Below are 16,307 nucleotides of genomic sequence, written 5' to 3'. Positions count from 1 at the left end.
TGCAAACTGGCTGTCAAATGCTGGAAGTGCCTCTACACTTTACGTTAATCCTCAGCTTTGACATGCCCTACGCTTCTGACAAGGACGATGTTCACTGCTGTGTGTGCTTCTGGAGCAAATCACAGCAAATTCAATTTTTAAGTTCTCAAGTAATTGGGAAGAGGGGAGGAAGTATTGATTAGTTAAGCTCTCAGTGGTTAACGGAACTAATATGAGAACAAATGCTCATTCTCATTTCACAGATAACTGCTCAAACTGATTCTGGTCTTCACAATGAAATGGTGTCCTACCCATCTTTTTGCAATGCTCTTTCAAAATCATCCTTTCTTGTCCTTACATTTCACCCACACACACACAGGCCTAGCCACGACCCACCTATTCTACTGTTAGTGTGTTAGAGTCCCCACTACGCAAGTCCAAGTCCTTGTTAGAAAAGAACACACTGCCGGTAGAGAGTCTAACCTCAGGATAACAGGGTGAATCAAACCATAGTAAAACGTCCTAGAAAGATGGGCAAGTTGACACTTTCTGGACTTGCTCCTCTTGTCTAAGCGCTCAAAAAACAAAACATACATTACAACATTATCTCCATATTCTCGTGTGGCAAAGGCAGAAGCTTGGGGTCTACTTCAAAATTTCTGTTAACTCACAATCTAAATTAAAAAAACTAACTGGCCTGAGAGCCAATCTAGGAATCTATTGGTTGAAACAGATCAAACCCAAATACAAAGTTAGGATAAAAGCATGAGCATTTTTAACATACCACTTGCAAGATTCAAGCAATGAGTCAAGTACAGAACCTAAACAATTAGACTATTATTAACTAGACAGCTCTATTTTTCAGAGGAGACTTATTAGCTCTTAAATAGCAGAATTCATAGAATGTAAATAAATATGCACTTTAATTAAATATTAGTTTAATTATATATAACTGTAAAACAAGAATGCAAAAAAAAAAAAAAACCCACCATGCTTTGTTATATGCTAAGCACTGAGTGGCTAACAGTGTTCATGCCAGAAAACAGGGCCCTGTGATCATGTCTGTGAACACCTCACTCTTCAGATGAGAACTCTGGGATCCAAAGGGATGGCGAAAGCTCCCCGTGTTCCCTGGATAATCAGACAAAGAGGAACCAAAAGCCCTGGCCCTGGCCATTTTCTTCCCCGTAGCCTTCTCTCTACTAATGGAGGTGGGAGTTTCTCAGTGGAGATTTGTAATGATTTACTAAGGGATAAGATGAGATAAGAACTCATTTTATAGTCACTATATTTTTAAAAAATTTTTTATTTATTTATTGGAAAGGCAGAAAGAGAGACAATCAGGGATCTTCCATCCACTGATTCACTTCCCAAATGCCTACTAAAGCTGCCTACTATAGCTGAAGCCAGGAGCCTGGAAATCAATCTAGGTCTCCCATGTGGGTAGCAGGAACCCAATTACTTGGGCCACCACCTGCTGTCTCCCAGGGGGAACATTAGCAGGAAGGTGGGATTGGAAACAGAACTACAATTTGAACCCAGGTTCTCTGATATGGGATGTACATGTCCCAAGCAGCGTCTTTACCACTCTGCCAAAAACACTCACCACAAAATATATATTATAATATATAATGTATAAATCTGTACAGTTTAATAAGTGATTTGAGCAAAAGAGAATGAAACTGTTTTCACCATCTGCACCCTGTAAGAAAACAACCTGCCGAGTCACTTTTCAATTCCTGATTTTCCTCCAGGCATAGCTTCCCTTTAGGGCCAGCACTGTGGTGCTTCCTGTGATGCCAGCATCCCATTTGGGCACCAGTTCAAGTCCTGGCTGCTCCACTTCTGATCCAGCTCCCTGCTAACATGCCTAGGATAGAGCTTTAGCCCCTGGGGCCAGTGCCGTGGCTCACTTGGTTAATCCTCCGTCTGTGGCGCCAGCATCCAATACGGGCGCCAGGTTCTAGTCCTGGTTGCTCCTCTTCCAGTCCAGTTCTCTGCTGTGGCCCAGGAAGGCAGTGGAGGATGGCCCAAGTGCTTGAGTCCCTGTACCCACATGGGAGACCAGGAGGAAGCACCTGGCTCCTGGCTTCGGATAGGCGCAGCTCGGGCCATATTGGCCATTTGGGGGGGGGGGGGGTGAACTAACGGAAGGAAGACCTTTCTCTCTGTCTCTCTCTCTCATTGTCCAACTCTATCTGTCAAAAAATAAATAAATAAAAAGAGTTTTAGCCCCTGCACCCACGTAGGAGACCCAGATGAATCTCCTGATTCCTGGATTCAGCCTGGCTCCAGCCTGGCTCAACCCAGCCATTGAGGCCATGTGGGGAGTGAACCAGAGGATGAAAGATCTCTAACTCTGCCTTTTAAATAAGTAAAATATATCTTAAAAAAAAAAAAGCCTCCTCTCAAACCAACCCATTATTACAATTATCAAATTAATTAAAATAGCCACTTGGAAACAAGATCACTACATATTTTTTCTAACATATATTTTATACCTCTCACCCATACACACATAAATAAAAATCAGAAATCTTTCTATTACTAAACAATGTCCATTTGAACTACGTGATACCAGTTGGCCTACGTCAACATCAGAGAACACCAGCCACTTACCAGGTTCTGAGTGCACTGGTGTGTGACCGTTCATCACCCCATTTGCCATATCCGTGTCCTCCAGAGTGAGAATCACTGGGGGTTGGACCTCAAGCTCCTCCTGAATTTTTTCCATGCTGCTCTTTATCTGGGAGGAGCTCACGTAGTTAAAGTGCCACTTCATTTTCTGAATGATGCTGTCTGTAAAAAGGGAGGGATCCAAACTGAATATTTTCATCAGAACAGACATCAGAAGTCATTATGAGCAAGATCACGTTTCTAAGCGAGATCGTTTAAGTTAGCCAGATCCTGAACAGTTTCAAGTTCAACATAAATGACTGCTACATATCAACAACAGTCTGATCAACCTCTTCAAAGCAGAGTCTGTGACTGCAGAGGGGGCAATAATGCATCGCAGCGTCTCAGTCTTAGCCTGAGTCTTAGCCCAGCCACTTCTGATAGACCTTTCCAGGCAACTCACAGAATATTTCTAAGCCAGGGTGGGCATTTGGCACTGTGATTAAGATGCCATTTGGAATGCCTGCATCCCATAATGGAGTACACAGGTTGGTGTCCTGGCTCCATTCCCAATTCTGGGAATTTCTGTTACTGTGTACCCTGGGAAGGCAGCCAGATATAGCTCAAGTAGTTGGGTCCCTGCCGCCCACATAGAAGGCCAGGATTATGTTCCAGGCTTCTGGCTTCGGCTTGGCCCAGTCCTGGTTGAAGACCAATGGAGAGAAGGTGAGCATGAGGCAGTAAGCAGAAACCAAGTGACAACACATCCAGCTGCTGGTCCTCTATTTGACCACCAGCACCAAAGGCTGCCAAGTTCCTTGTTCCAGAACCTCATAGACAGCAGCTCTCTGCACAGAGACCACAGAATGCAATGCCCCTCTCTAGCCCTGTCCTCCTCCCAAGCTCAAAATGAGCCACATGTGACAAAATCTAAGCACACACCATGATTATCAGGCTGCAGTCCAAAGCCCTGGGCCTCTACAAGGCCTTTCTGGCTGAGCACAGAAAAGAAGTGCAGTACCCTCTTCCAGGGCAGAGCGTCTCAGACCACTGAGTGAAGGGCTGGTTTTCTCTTATTTCCAAACTGTTGCAGGCTGATATTCTGATAAAACACAATAAAAATATCTCAGGGAACGCCAAGTGACTGTAAGACTTTGTAAACACTGTTTCTCACTTTTCTGTACTTACCTCATGAGGGAAGCCCACCCTGGGATCACAGCACTGCTCTAGAGCAGGGGTCGGCCAAATCTTCCCAAAGTGCTGGACAGTAAAGAGCACGGGCTGCTGGGCTACCTGATCTCCACCGCAACAGCTCAGCTCTGCTATCTTGGGCAAAGGCAGCCGTGTTCCGTCAGACTTACAGAGCCACGCAGCTGGCCCGTCAGCCACAGGCTCCAAACCCCGGCCTCAGCAGGGGCCCGCACCTGCACAGGTTTCACCCATTCTCCACCCACCCCCAGGCTCTGCAGAAGTGAAAAGCCACAGTCAAATCACAGAGCTTTTCAGGCTGCCCTACTACCGCGACAGCTCGTGGTCCAAGGCTGCTCAGGGACACATCCTTGAACCTCCATGTTTTCCTTGATGGTCAAAGCCAAACCCAAACAAAAAGTTCTACTCAAACAGTGCCATAGGAGACAGAAATAAGTACAAAAAGAGGGTTACAAACCAAACTCGAGGAAAGCATACGGCCTGGAGGCTAGGCCAATGCAGGTGGTGTCATAGGATGCTGTGAATTCCCACCACAGTGTCTCCAGGAAGCAGAAGGCCATGGCTGCAGGACACTGGCGGGAGCAGATAGCCATGCAGGCCACATCCCCGGAAGACGAAAAACTGAAACAAAAGAGTGGCATCTGCATTACCAGGAAACAGACCCCTGCGTTCCCAGCCCACTCCCAGACACAAGCTGGCCTCACGTCTGCACCTGCTAGGCCTGACACAGTCCCGTGGCTGCTGGCTGCGTGTGCGCTGCTTCTTCAGAGAGCTCTGCTCCTGAGACTCTTTCTCATACTTCCTTTAAAACGTCTAGCAGTGGGGCTGGTGCTGTGCTGTGGCCAGCGGGTGAAGCCGCCACCTGCAGTGCCCGCATCCCATATGGGTGCCGGTTCTAGTCCCGGCTGCTCCATTTCTGAGCCAGCTCTCTGCTGTGGCCTGGGAAGGCAGCAGAAGATGGCCCAAGTCCTTGGGCCCCTGCACCCACGTGGCAGACCTGGAAAAGGCTCCTGGCTTCGGATCAGCCCAGCTCTGGGTGTTGCAGCCATCTGAGGAATGAACCAGTGGATGGAAGACACCCCTCCCCATGCCTTTCAAATAAATAAATATATTTTTTTAAATGTCTAGCAGTATTAGTCACCAACAGCATGGGATCATTTTTGTTATTCATGCAGGAGGGATGTACAATCTATTAGTGGGAGTCAGCCTCAGACTTCTCTGTCTCTACTGAAAAAAAATGTTTTTCTTCTTTAATCGACATCAATAGATTTTCTAACATTAAATCATCCTTGCATCCTGAAATAAGCCCTTGCTGGTTGTAAATTTCTACAAATTCATATACTTAAAACGGCTAGATTTAATTTGTTAATGTTCAATTCAGGACTTGTGTGTCTATGAAATTTAAGAATGGCCTGTAACTTTCCTTTCCTCGACTGTCTTCACCCGGTAGGCACTAAGGTTACTCTGGTCCCTATGAGCTGAACGAACAGCTCTTCGTCTTTTTCTGCTTCCTTCCAGATTGCCGTGCTGTCACTTCAAGCTCCAGGGGAGACCCTAGTTCAGCAGAGTGTGGTGTCTACGGACTCCCACTGACTGTGGAACACCTCCTCTTGTGTTTCTTCATATTTACGAAGAGCTCATTGCTGTGGAGCCTCTTTTTTCCTGTGGGAATCCCCGGCAGCCAAGCTGGGGTACACTTTTTCCGCTGTAGTTCGGCATTTGCTGTGGCCAGCTACTCCAGGAATGGCGTCAGTCCTGGACCATTACAGAAGTGCCAGCCTTGGCTTGGGGATTTGTAGGCCTGGGGGGGGGGGGATAAACTCAAGGGCCAGCCTTGCAGGAGGCACAAGAGCAGGGTCTCAGTTTCCTAGGAGAGATGTCCCTTTCCCTCCCCATCAGAGCCAAGTAGAGATGAGTTCCGTGTGTATGCATGGGCAGCCTGTTTCTCACCAACCATCACTTCCCTAGGAGTGGAGCCTGAAAAGAATCTTTCCTTTATGCAGGGTCTCGTCTGACACCCCCTCCTAATGCAGGATCTCGTGGGTGCTGAAGCTCAAGCCCAAGTTCACCACATCAATTACCCAGGAGCCTCAGGGGCAGCTCACTCTTCTGCTTCCATGGTATTCTGCTCCTCCTTCATTTGACACCCTGCAATTTCTTTCTTTCAAGCTCAATTATCCACTAAAAAGAATTTTTGATAGATATTTACCCACATTTGGGTGTTTCTGGCAGGAGGGTTTTCAGGGTATACTGTTCTATCATCTTTTTTTTTTTAAAGATTTATTTATTTATTTGAAAGTTATAGTTACACAGAGAGAGGAGAGGCAGAGAGAGAGAGAGAGGTCTTCCATCCGATGGTTCACTTCCCAATTGGCCACAACAGCTGGAGCTGCGCCGATCCGAAGCCAGGAGCTTTTCTGGGTCTTACCATGAGTTCAGGGGCCCAAGGACTTGGGCCATTTTCTACTGCTTTCCCAGACCATAGCAGAGAGTTGGATCAGAAGTGGAGCAGCCAGGACTTGAACCCATATGGGATCCCGGCACTGCAGCTGGTGGCTTTACCCGCTACACCACAGCACCGGCCCCTCTACCATCTTCTTATAGCTGAAACTCTATCTGTAAAAACTTGTCCAAGTTAAAGAAATGAGGACTCTCCTCCTCCTTATGGGAGGAATCCTTCAGAAGGGTCTAAGCATCTCCAACACAGATGTGCTTCTATACCAAAAAGGATCCTGGCTGTGGGTTCAACATACGCTCCAGTGCCTGTGAATGCCATCTTATTTGGAGCTAGAGTCTTTGCAGATATAACCTAGACAAATGGAAATCATTCTGGATGCTGTGGGCCCTCACCCGTACTGGTATCCCTAGAAGAAGAGGGAAATTTGGACACAGAGACAGGGAAGAAGGCCACATGGACTGATGTATCTACCAGCCAAGAATGCCAAGGAATGCCAGAAACTGTCAGAAGGTAACAGAGAGGGATGGGAAGGATTCTTCCGCAAAGACAGCAGAGAGTTTTCAGGCTTCAAAACTGTGAGAGAACAAATTTCTGTTGCTTGCAGCCCATCTGGGGTAATCTGTCACAATAGCCCTAGGAAACGAGACCACCCCTTAGATATGAAGAGCTACAGCATGGCTCACCTGTAACCAGAGAGCCCCAGTTTCTTCTGTGAAACTAATAGTGGGCAGCTCATTCAAAACATGAATGTGTAGGGCAGTCCATGGTCCTTTTTCCCAAAACTACTACAGAACCCAAGATTTCATTCTGAAACTGTAGGCTTTTTTGTGTGTGTGTGTGTGTGAAAAATATCCTTTAATAGAGAAGAGATTCCCTGTTGGAGGTATAACACAAGTTAATTCATCACAGCATGGTGAGGAAGGAACCATCAGAGACAGGGCCTGCAGAGGTGAGCAGACGCAGCCAGGCTTTGGCTCCTGGGCATTCTGCGCCCACTACACAGGTGCACCTGCCTGCCACGGGGCAGCCCCTTCAGGACGCGATCCTTCTCTCCTGCCACACCATCTAGCTGGTGCCACGTCCGGGCTCTTCCTTTTGTTTTTATGATCCTGAGACCGAATTCACCTAAAAAGATTCCAACTCATCAGGCCAACTGCATACATGCTGCTCCAGGAGAGCAAAGGGGACTTGGTAAGTGAAGGCCTAACTACTAGAAAGCACAGATGCGTGATCTGTCACAAGCCATTCTGATATTTCAAAACCTGTCTTACCCTGACCCCTTCATAGAATAGCTGGCTTCATGCTCCATCCATGTTCCAGAGCAAGAAACGATACTGTGCATGAGGAAAACACCTGGGTACCTGACAGCCTGCATGCAAATCTGGGCCCTCCCAGGCACTAACTGTAATTTAGTTAAGTCTTTCACCTTGGTATGTTTAATGCTATCACCTATCTTTTCTACCACCAAAAGCCCGGAACAATGCCTGGCATACAGAAAGCACTCAAAGATAGGAGCTATAATTAAAGGGATCATTTTAACTGTGGAACCCTACTGACACATGGAATCCTACTTCCCCCACTGTATAGCGCTGTCATCTGTGTCCCGTGTTCCCACATCAGGCTAAGTTCCTTGAAAAGAACAACACACTCTCACTCAATTTTCATGCCCCTACTCTTGCCACAGAACACAAATCACAAATCACTGAATGTAAGACTAAAAGTGAGAAAAAAAAATTAAGAAGCAAATTAAAACCATTCTGAAATAAAATGTTAAAAAAATTTAAAAAGCAGAAACAGCAGCCAAGAGCTGTAAGGGAAGTCTTTTTTCTTATTTTCTTGGCTTTTTCCTTCTCCTCCTTAATCCTCCCCAGCATTCTAACCTGGCATCTACTCCCTCCTCTTCTTTCTTCCTGTCCTGCATCTAAGTACAGGAAAAAAAAAATGCCCAAAGGAATGGCATGAAAAATGGTTGAAGCTGGGTCTTCCGCAGCTCAGGGATGCCCCATGTGCAGCAGTACTGGGCTCTGTGAAAAGCCACTGCACACACACAAGCCCAGACCACCCCCTGACGCCACGTGATCCGTGATCATGATGCCTAGCGGCGGCCCAACATCAGCAGCAACGCTGAGTTAAAAGGAACCCCGGCTGTGCTCCTGCTCCAAGAAGGTGAGCGTGTTGGCTTACTGTATACTGAAGTCACAGCTTTCAGTGGAGCCTCGGGCTGGACACTGGGCCAGTCGCTGGGCCAAGGTCTTGAGCCGTTTCCTGCATTCCACGAAATCCTGGGTGTGGTAGAAGTCAGTGGAGGCCGAGAGAGGCAGTCCGTCCCTCACCCGTACCACAGTGGCAGAAAAGATCATGGACATGGTCCGCGGGAGAAGGCATGAGGGCACCTGAGGAGAGGAAGATGACCTTGTTACTGAGGGCCCGGGCACCCCGCCCCTGGTCCTGTCACCCTCACCCCCGCTAACCGCTGAGGTCCATTTTATTATCCCCTCCCCGCCCTCCGCTGCACTGCCGCTCCCTCTCGCCCTCCCTTCCTTGTCTGCTCTTCACTTGCAAGCCTCCTTTTTCGAGTCTTTCTCAGAACCAAGCTGACCAGGATGAGGGAGAAAGCAGCAAACGAGGCATCAGAAGTCAGGGAGGGCGGCAGGACACAGCCAGCACGAAGTGACAGGAAAGGCCTTGCACCGAAGCTGCAAGGAGTAGGGGCAGTGACCCGTGCACCCCAGGCCCCCAGGGAGGTGGGTGCTGAGCAGTGCTGGGGCTCCTTCCTCATCTGCAGGGAGATGGAGGAGGGGGGAGGGGCTCTGAGCCTGTGACTTAATCCCGGCAGCAAGGGAAGCAGAAGGCAAAAATGCCACCCAAGAGAGCACGTCCTCCCGAATTTCTGCAAGTGTCTGACACAGAGCCATTCTTCACGATGATGGCTGAGTCCCCACAGATGGCTAGAGGAAGTCATTTAGCAAATTACAGTACAGTAAGATACTAAATATTTGGCCAGGACATGTGAGCACCATTAAGAAACAAAAGGAAACAGATCCGAGCCCTCTGGGTGCCTTTTGCAAATTAGAAAAAGGTGCCCCTCAGGGTGGAAACAGGCCTGCTCTCCTTCTGGGGGCAGAGCCCTGCTGGGCTTTATCTCTGCTGGTCAGCTCCGCAGGGTGCCTGCATGGGGCGCAGCCAGCACCACTGTGTGTGGCAGCCTTCAACGTGGGATGGGATGACTGCGGTGGCTGTCACCGCTTACGTGGGTCTTTCCAAGCGAAGGTCCTCTGCTTGACAGGGTGCCCATAGGAACACCAGAGACCTGTCTTCCAAAGAAGGCCAGAAATGCAGGCCTGCTTAGCATCTGAGCTCTGCACGTGTAAAGCAGGAGCCCTCAGGACGCGGCTGACGGTGCTCCTGCTTCCACACACACTTCACCTTCAGCTGCTGTCACTCACTGATCTCCCCACGTCCAGCTCCGAGTCAAGGACTGCTTCAGATCCACCCAGTGCACACAGACCGTCCAGACGTGCCCTGGTAGAAGTACTTTCTCTTGTAAACTCCTAAGGAACAGATCTCTTTGTTCTCTACCTTACTGGGTGTACCGTTTCCACTACCTAAGTGCAAGAACAAAGACTGTGTCTGGAACAGATGAACGAATGAACAATTATGCCCACTGTACACATTCGGAAACTGCAGTGCCACACACAGGCCATCTGCCCCGCCTCCCACACCTCCCACTGGGGGAACAAAGACCTGAAAGGCCCTGGGAAACTGTGTCCACACACAGACACTGCTGAGTTCCCAGCACTGCTGGCAGGGCCAGGCCAACTGCCCCAAGGCACTGTGGGCCTTACGCCCGCCTCAAGCACCAGAAAGGTGGCGGAGGAGGCTCACACTGAGCCTCCAGACTCTAGCAGACGTCTGATGTATTTAATTTAAAAAGTATTTTGTCAAAAGAGCTATAGAGCACAAGGCCCTGACACTGACAGGGAGAGACTACAAGATCAAGTAGAGACCAGGGCTTAGGGGCTAAGCAGGGACTCCAATCAGAGCTGTAAGCCATGGTACCTACAGACACTGAAGGGGAAAAAAAAATAATAAAAGCAATGAACCAATGCAACACCGAGAGCGTCAGAGATAGGACAGAAACACCGCACAGTTAGTAAGAAAGGTCCTCTTCTACAGAATGAGTCACGGGCAAGCTCTTTAATGAGTAAACAGCCGGCATTTACTTCAACTGTCAGCTGCAAACGGGCTCTGGAGCGCTGTCCTCAGGGAGCAGGCGTCGCAGGCCAGGCACTGTGCTAAACCAATCTAAAGGAAAGTGGTGACATTTCCAAGGGATGGTCGTTCTAGGAACCAGTTCCACCGCTCTGCAAAGGAGGCTCCTGGCTCTCTCTCCCTTGGACTCCTCAGTGATCAAACCTGCTTGCCCTCAAACATTCGCATTTAAGAGAAGTACAAACACTTCCTGCTTTTCGGTTCTATTAAGTTACAAACTAATTACAAACTAATGAAACCTACAATTATTTTTATGAAACGTTTAGAAACTCATGTGAGGCTTAGCCTCAGGTGACGCTGTGTCACCGGTGTGTGTGTGCAGGCAGGCAGGTGTGTGAATGCAGAGGACAGTCACCGCCCGAGGGGCTTAAAGGATTTTACACTGCTGTGGAGGAGTCAAAGAGGGGAGGCAACACCCTGGACATTTCTTCTTTTCTTTTGTGAAAATGAACTTTGATTTCTTAAAAAAAAATATACCTAAAAGGGGAGGAAGGGGGGCCAGCACCGTGGCATAGCAGGTAAAGCTGCCACCCGCAGCACGATCAACCCGGCACTCCACTTCCGATCCAGCTGTCTGCTATGGCCTAGGAAAGCAATGGAAGGTGACCTGCACCGGCGTGGGAGACCGGGAAGAAGCTCCTGGCTCCAGGCTTCTTCGGATTGGTTCACCCCCTGCTGCTGTGGAGTAAACCAATGGATGGAAATGAACCAGCAGATGAAAGACTTTCTCTCTCTTTCTCTCTATAACTCTGCCTTTCAAATAAATAAATAAATCTTAAAAAAAAAAAGTGGACAAAAGGGCCATCTTTACAGGAATTTGATGGTTGCAAATTCAGGCCATAAGTTACTATGAGACAGCCTGTATTTGTAAAAGAGATCTAACCACTGGTCAAAAAAGAATGAATGTCCTGGGAGCAGGTATTTGGTCCAGTGGTTAAGCCACAGCTTGGGATACCTGCATTCCATATCTGTCCTGGCTACTCTGATTCACGTCCAGTTTCCTGCTAATGTGCACCACAGAAGGCAGGAGGCAGCAGAGATACAGTTCAAGTACCCAGGCCCCTGCCACCCAGACAGGAAACCTAAATGGCATTCTGGTCTCCTGGCTTCTGTCTGGCCCAGTCCTGACTAGTAGACGTTTGGGAAATGAACCAGCAGGCAGAAGATCTGTGCCCGTTTGCCTCTCTCACTGCCTTTCAGTTTTACAAATAAAATGAAAATAAGCAAACAATATGAATTTCTGTTTCTGGAAAGAAACACCTTTCCCTGCTCCTCCCACTAAAAAGAACTAAAACCCCTCCACACTGAATACATATAAAATAAATGTGAGAAGATCCTGAAACACAGAGAGAAAGCACAGTGGCCGGGGACCTTGCAACCTGAGGAACGACATGGCTGTGAGTCTTCTGGGTTTTCTCCTTGCCCCACCGATCCGGGATACAGTGTTGGAGAAGTTAACAACACTGGAACGCCCATGCACACAGATCCCCCAGAAAGCCACAAAACAACAACATCCCGTTCTCAGCAAAGAACTAAGCATGGCCACAGAAAACTTTACATGAAAACCACTCTACCCTAGCCAAACGTCACAGAGCAAACAGCAGCCACCACGAACCCACAAGTCGCGGCAAAGTGAAGCGCAAGACTTCCACCCTCAGCCCACGGTACCCAGGTTTCCATCGCCCACCTCCCAGCTTGCTGGGGGAGAGTCAGACAAGGCCCAGGAGGGAGTTACCAGACAATAACGAGCACCCCACCCACTACGTCACTGGGAGATGGAAGTCCTGTCTCTGTCCAGCCATGATGAACAGCCCCTGTCCCCCAGAATGTCCACATGGGGAACCTGGGCCTTTGCTCCCACTTGGCAGTAATGAGACGGTGTGCCTACTTCCCCTCCCAGAGTGGTGTCAACAAAGGCCAGCTGAACAGAAGGTTTTAGTAAGATCCAGAGCTCATAATATCCAAACTAAGTTCCAACAGAAAAACCACTGGGCATTCCAAGAACCATGAGAATCACAACTGACGCCAGCACCCGCATGGTAGAGATGTTAGAATTATCTGACAAAGACTTCAAAGCAGACACCATAAAAATACTTCAATGAGAAATTATGGACACAAAAGAAATTAAAAATAAAAAGTCTCATCAAAGAAACAATACACGTAGAAAAAAATTGAAATTTTAAAAATAAAAAATTTTAGGGGCAGACATTTGGCCTAGTAGTTAAGATAGCACTTGGGATGTTGCATGTCATATCTGAGTGCCTGGGTTTGTGTCCTGGTTCAGTTCCTGTTTCTGCCTTCCTCTATTTTTTTTTTTTTTATTTACTTGAGAGGTAGAGCTACAGACAGTGAGAGGGAGAGACAGACAGAAAGATCTTCCTTCCACTGGTTCACTCCAAAAATGGCTGTAACAGCCAGAGCTGTGCTGATCAGAAGGCAGGAGCCAGGAGCTTCTTATGGTGTCCCAAGCACTGGGGCCATCCTCTACTGCTTTCCCAGGCCACAGCAGAGAGCTGGAGTAGAAGAGGAGCAGCAGGGACTAGAACTGGCGCCCATATGGGATGCCGGCGCCACAGGTGGAGGATTAACTTACTGCCCAACAGCAGCACCCGTCTGCCTTCCTCTTAGTGTTCACCCTAGGAGGCAGCCGATGATGCCTCAAGTACTTGCTTCCCTGCCACCCACATCAATTCCAGGCTCCTGACTTTGCCCAGGACCAAACCCAGCCGTCTCAGATATTTGGGGAATGAACCACTGGATGGGGATCTTTGTCCATCTCTTTCACTATGTCTCACTTTGTCTTTATCCATCTTAAATAAGTTCAAACAATCAATCAACAATGTTTAAAAATTTTACATTGAAAACAACTTTAGAGGTCAGTGCTGTGGCACAGCAGGTAAGCAGCAACTTGTGACTCTCGCATCCCATATCAGAGTGCCAGCTCAGGTCCCAGCTGCCCAGCTTCCACTCTAGCTTCCTGCTAATGTGCCTGGGAAGACAGCAGATGAAGGTTCACATGGGAGACCAGGATGGAGTTCCTGGCTTCTGGATTTGGCCTGGCTCACACACGGCTATTGCAACCATTTGGGGAGTAATTGGGAGATGGAAGGTATCTCTCTCTCTGATTTTTAAATAAGTCAATCTTTTTTTTTTTTAAGATTTATTTATTTATTTGAGAGTCAGAGAAAAGAGAGGCAGAGAAAGAGAGAGAGAGGCCTTCCATCTGCTGGTTCACTCCCCAATTGGCCGCAACGGCTGGAGCTGCGCCGATCCGAAGCCAGGAGCCAGGAGCTTCCTCCTGGTCTCCCACGTGGGTTCAGAGGCCCAAGGACTTGGGCCATCTTCTTAGTGCTTTCCCAGGCCATAGCAGAGAGCTGGATAGGAAGAGCAGCAGCCGGGATTAGAACCGGCGCTCATATGAGATGCTGGTGAGCAGCCGGGATTAGAACCGGCGCTCATATGAGATGCTGGTGCTTCAGGCCAGGATGTTAACCTGCTGCACCACAGCGCCAGCTCCTAGTTATTTTTGTCTTAAAGACTGACTTATTAGGCCAGCGCTGTGGCTCACTAGGCTAGTCCTCTGCCTTGCGGCGCCGGAACACCGGGTTCTAGTCCCGGTTGGGGTGCCGGATTCTGTCCCGGTTGCCCCTCTTCCAGGCCAGCTCTCTGCTGTGGTCAGGGAGTGCAGTGGAGGATGGCCCAAGTGCTTGGGCCCTGCACCCCATGGGAGACCAGGAGAAGCTCCTGCCATCGGATCAGCACGGTGCACCAGCTGCGGCGGCCATTGGAGGGTGAACCAACGGCAAAGGAAGACCTTTCTCTCTGTCTCTCTCTCACTGTCCACTCTGCCTGTCAAAAAAAAAAAAAAAAAGAAAAGAAAAGAAAAAGATCGACTTATTTGGGCTGGCGCTATCCCAGCTGCTCCTCTTCCTATCCAGCTCTCTGCTATGGCCTGGGAAAGCACAAAGAAGATGGCCCAAGTCCTTGGGCCTCTGAACCCATGTGGGAGACCAGAAGGAAGCTCCTGGCTCCTGGCTTCAGATCGGCGCAGCTCTGGCTGTTGTGGCCAATTGGGGAGTGAACCAACAGATGGAAGACCTCTTTCTCTGTCTCTGTCTCTCTCTGTAACTCTGTCTTTCAAATAAATAAAATTAAATCTTTAAAAAAAAGACAAAAATAACTGAAATAAAAAACTTTATAGATGAACTGAATGGCAAAATGGAAGGATTAAGAATGAATCAGAAAACATGAAGCCAGAACAGGGAAGTCACCCAGTCTGAAGGCTATAAGAGGAGGAACTATGCTGAAAAATATTGCACAGGGCCTCAGGGATCTACCATTCATATCCCCGGAGTCCTGGAGGACAGGAAAAGCATTCAAAGAAATAAGTCTAAATATTTCCCAAATTTGGCAAGAGACAGAAGCCTACAGATTCAAGAGACCGAACAAATCCCAAAAAAGATAAACCCAAGAAAACCATGGCAGTACACATAATAGCCAAATTTAGGAAAACTAAAAGGAAAAAATCTTGAAAGCAGCAAGAGCAAACAATATCTTATATTTGGAGGAAGGGGAGGAACAATTCAAATGGCAGAAAATTTCTCATAAAACCGTGAAAACCAAAAGGAAGTAGCATTAAGTGCTGAAAGAAAAGAACTGCCAACCCAGAATTCCGCAGTCAGCAAAAACACTCTTCAAGGGCGAATTGACGAGGCACAATCAACCAAGGAACACTGAGAGACTGCATTACCAGCACACCTGCTCTTAAAGAACCCTGGAGCAGCAAGAAAGAAGAAAGAACAACAGACTGAGTAAAAATACGAGAACATACCACAGATGTTTGACTAGTGAAGCAGAAATGTTCACATGTCTGATGCGGCTCTATGTAAATAAAGAAAATACCTGTGTGTAGTCATACACTGGGGAGGACAGGAGGATGTGAAAGGACATCAAGTTTCTACACTTCACTTAAAACAGTGAACTGCTGGGGCAGCAGTGACACTGCCACTTGGGACGCCCACATTTCGCAACAGAGTCCCTCTGTTTCACTCCTGGAACTGCTTCTGACCCAGCTTCCTGCCCACACACACCCTGGACAGCAGCGGGTGATGGCCAAGCTAGTTGGGTCCCTGACACCCACATGAAGACCCAGAATGAGTTCCAGGCTCTTGGCCTTAGCGTGGCCCAGGTCTGGCTGTTGCAGGCATTTGGGGAGTGAACCGACAGATGGAAGACCTCTCTCTCCCTCCATCTCTCTCTCTCTCTCTCTCTCTCTCTCTCTCTCTCTCTCTCTGTGTGTGTGTGTGTGTTTCCTTCTCTTTGTCATTTTGCCTTTCAAATAAATAAACCTTTTTTTTTAAAGGCAGGAGAGAGAATTCCCCAAGGACTCTACATACATAATTGACAGTTTAGATTAAGAGGTCTGTTTTCTCAGCAAGTACAAACTATCACAATTCACAAAATATGAAATAGGTAATTTAAACAATTCTGTCAATAAATTTCCATTAAAAGAATTTGATAACTTAAAAACTCCTGAAAAAAGAAATCTCCAGGCGCATATGGTTTCACTGGAGAATCCTATCACACATTTTAAGAAGAGTTAATGGAGCAGACGTCTGGCCTAGAGGTGAAGGTGCCAGTTAGGATGCCCAAGTCCCATCTGGAGTACCTGGGATCAGTTAACTGGCTCTGGCTCCTAACACCAGCTTCCTGCCAATGCAGACCCTGGAAGGCTCAAAGAATTGGTTCCAGCCCCAACATGGGAGACCTGGAT

At 47.9% G+C, this 16,307-nt stretch overlaps 1 protein-coding gene across 12 annotated transcripts in view; it reads right to left on the bottom strand.

Moving 5' to 3' along the window:
* Nucleotides 1-16,307, bottom strand: part of SEC22C (SEC22 homolog C, vesicle trafficking protein) — a 36,456-nt gene that overhangs the window by 10,554 nt on the left and 9,595 nt on the right. For all 12 annotated transcript variants that reach the window (XM_051851828.2, XM_070050977.1, XM_008260252.4 and 9 more), the window contains 3 exons: nucleotides 8,447-8,655; nucleotides 4,262-4,425; nucleotides 2,599-2,778 (listed from right to left, as the gene is read on the bottom strand). In XM_051851828.2, coding sequence (XP_051707788.1) covers nucleotides 2,599-2,778; nucleotides 4,262-4,425; nucleotides 8,447-8,628 — 526 coding nt within the window. In that variant the 5' untranslated portion in view covers nucleotides 8,629-8,655. Of the gene's footprint in view, nucleotides 1-2,598; nucleotides 2,779-4,261; nucleotides 4,426-8,446; nucleotides 8,656-16,307 lie in introns of those variants that run through there.

This window comes from Oryctolagus cuniculus, chromosome 10 (genome assembly GCF_964237555.1).
Source record: "Oryctolagus cuniculus chromosome 10, mOryCun1.1, whole genome shotgun sequence".
NCBI classification, from domain to species: Eukaryota; Metazoa; Chordata; class Mammalia; order Lagomorpha; family Leporidae; genus Oryctolagus; species Oryctolagus cuniculus.
This window is presented reverse-complemented; position numbering and strand designations above follow the sequence as displayed.